General features: G+C 36.8%; 1 protein-coding gene across 1 annotated transcript in view; it reads left to right on the top strand.

Annotated features, from left to right (window-relative positions):
• The window catches only part of LOC111872815, a 38,081-nt gene that overhangs the window by 2,120 nt on the left and 32,647 nt on the right, over positions 1–3,314 (top strand). The window contains exons 2-3 of the mRNA XM_023867004.1: positions 1,055–1,133; positions 2,654–2,706. Coding sequence (XP_023722772.1) covers positions 1,055–1,133; positions 2,654–2,706 — 132 coding nt within the window. The remainder of the gene's footprint in view (positions 1–1,054; positions 1,134–2,653; positions 2,707–3,314) is intronic.

Here is a 3,314-nt window from a genome sequence, read left to right as displayed (position 1 = left end):
ATTATTTAAGTATTGTTTATTTGCTGTGAATGTCTGGTTATGTGAACTGGAGCTGGTATTTATAATGGAATGCCAATCACTTTATAAGGAATTGGAAGTGGTTTTTATTTGTTGAAAGAACAAATGTAGACAAAAGACTGCAGACTTGCAAGCGGAAGACAAAACACCCGAAGAACTACCCAGAAAGAAATGTCTTGTCCGAGAGGCTGGAACTGAAAGTACTGACGAGGGAAAGGTGACCATCTAACTTGGAAGGAACACATTATTAAAAACGCAAACAGATTGATTTAAAAATCAAGGATATGTATTGGTTAATTGGAAGAAATTACAAACTCTCATTAGACAACAAATTATTACTTTACAAAACAATAATAAAACCAATTTGGGTATATGGAGTGGAAATATAGGGATGTGCTAGCAAAACCAATATTTCCATAATCCAAAGATGTCAGTCGAAGATATTACGTATGATTACTAACGCCCCATGGTATGTTTCCAATATAACACTCCATGAAGCCCTGAAAGTGCCGCTAGTGAAGGAAGTCATAAAAGGGAAAAGCACAAGATACACGAACAAAACAGAAGGACATGAGAACGTACTAATGCAACCGTTACTGGAGCCACATAAAGGACGAAGAGTAAAAAGGAATTGGCCAGCCGACCTGGGAGAGGGTTAACGAGGACTTATCTCTGGATAAGCCCTCTCCACGTCACGAAGAATACTACAGTAAATTAGCTTATAGAATCAAACGTAATTCTGATTGCTAATATTATATAAATAAAAAAAATATATATTGGGAATTTTCTTCAGTAGTACTAGCCCTTACTGAAAATGATGCCTTTGTAGTATTTTCTATGAAAAGAAAGTATGGCAGCGGTCACTTTACCGATTCCAGAACTCTCCCATGTACGTGTATATTCCTTTGTATGAAATTACCTGAAAGGCCTGAATGCCGTACAGTCATTGATACCAGTTTCATTAGCCAAATACCATAAACTAAGACAAAGTTTGTCACATTCTTACCTCAGTTACATTCATGTGTTTTAATTTCAGGCGATGACAATGCCTCAGTTGAAGCAAGCTGCCAGAATGATAAGGAAGACGTGCCAGCCGAAAGCAGGAGTTGCTACTGGTAATAGAGACCACTCATATTTGCAGATTTGAAGAAAAAACATCTAATCCTTTAAAATCGAGTAGTTCCATATGTAACAGCTGCTCTAACATACTAAAACTCTGAATTCTCCCCACATAATCTATTCATGTGTTTCATATGGTTCTTACAATAAAAAGCGACTCTTTCTTTACGCAGCACTAACGTTTTGATCTTCATAGCGGAGAGGTTATGTTTCCTGTGAGGTACGAACTGAAATTTATATATTATTTGAAACATATTCAGTTTGCGAAGGGTTAGATCATGATTGCAACCAGAACACTATTCACGGTTTAGGCTACTGAACCTTTTCTCTCACGAAGTATCATTTTTATAAATACCGTTATATCACTTTTAATAATGTTAAAACTCGGCTATCGATTTCATTTATGGACTTCCTTGGTTTCTTGTCTCCTAGGCTGACATTCATAGTGTTCTCAGGACAATACATTTCATCCTTCTAATATTATCTTCCATCGACAAAAAGATACCACATTTCAGTGTAATTATCTAACTGAAATGCCGTAGGCTTCCGCAGTTCTTGCTAATTGGAAGTGTGTTACATGTTCCATTCGTCATAACTGTTTCAATTTAATAATTCTTACAACATTACCTGAGGAGAAGAGTGTAAATTACAGTGTAATTTTTGGACTAATGGAAGAGAGTTTGGCTCACATGAGAAAAGGCGTATATGCGTAAAAATGTTAAACATTAAAAAAACAGCCCGAATGCGATGTAACTAAGTATACGCAATATAGTGTATTTATTCTTGAGGAGCTGATAGTCACTCAGCTCTTAAAGAAATTTAGTGCCTTCCATGGAACCCCAAAACTTCATTGCTATTTTCGAAAATGTCAGCCACCGATCCCTATCCTGAGCCATATGATTTCAGTTCACATCTACAAACCTAGTTCTTAAAGATCCAATTTAATATTATTCCATGTTAATCCACGTCTCTTCATCTAGTTGCTAACTTCAGTTTTTTGCAAATAAAATTCAGCATATATTTCTCAGCTCCCTCATTCGTGCTACTTGCCTAGCACAACTTATCTGCTTTGATTTACCCACCCTAAAAATATCAAGTGAAGAGGAACATCACAGTTCATTGGTTATTATTTCTACTTCAAATCTGGGGGAGGGGGAGGGAAATTTAGTTCAATTTTCAATTTTATCCGACGTATGATTTTCCGTGCCTTTCTTCAGTGCCTATGGTCGATGCAGTAACTAAAATGAAGTCCTTATACGTTCCTTCAAATATATTCATTGCATAATCATCCCATCATTGATGATATGTAGCCTTAGGTCTCAATACGTCATTAGTAAACAGGAGCATTGTCTGGCCAAGAGAAAGGCAGGCTACGAAGCTCCTTAGTATGCGGGTATGCACCTGTTTCTGCAACTGTACCTGTCCTTCAATACCGATAATATGGGCTCTTCCCTTTGGAAGAGAAAACAGATTTCTGACTGACACGTGGCACTGATAACTATGATTTAATTTACAGATCTTTTGGACTTACTTGACGAGGGAGTATTCACCGACGACAGAAATTTGAAGGTGAGTAACCAAACCATGCAATTATTTGCAAGATACTTCATTACTGTCAGTCCATTAACTGGGTCTAGCCCTACCGAAAGTGGAACAAAGTTTTCATCTTCGTAGCGCGTAGAATTTTTTATGACTCTGTAACCCTCACAGATTGGCGTATCATATATTTGTACTTAAAGAGCTCAAATGCAAGAAAAGGTGCACTGCAAGATCATTAATTCGCTTCGTTATAAGCCCAAACTGCAGGAGATATTATATAAGTCATGGAGGGACAAGTATTATTTGGTGACAGTGTGAACAAACTACCTTTCATTTGGGAGTAAATGCATATTTCGATGTTTGAGAAAGATATTAAACTCTACAAAACAATAATATTCTTCTTACATTTCTGAACAGTTTAATACACTTCACACTGCACAGACATATAAACACGGTGTACGTTTTCCTACCTAACACAAATGTAGAAACCTGTCACCATTAAAAGCTTTGCGCTTAGTTCGTTTGTATTATAATGAATTGTTCTTATTTGTAATACCGATAAGTTTGTTTCTTATTTCCAGTGCTACCTGAAATGCGCAATGGGAATGATGCAGGCGGTAAGTCTGGAAATGTAACCA

The sequence above is a fragment of the Cryptotermes secundus genome, unplaced genomic scaffold (genome assembly GCF_002891405.2).
Source record: "Cryptotermes secundus unplaced genomic scaffold, Csec_1.0 scaffold79, whole genome shotgun sequence".
In the NCBI taxonomy this organism is placed as follows: domain Eukaryota; kingdom Metazoa; phylum Arthropoda; class Insecta; order Blattodea; family Kalotermitidae; genus Cryptotermes; species Cryptotermes secundus.
This window is presented reverse-complemented; position numbering and strand designations above follow the sequence as displayed.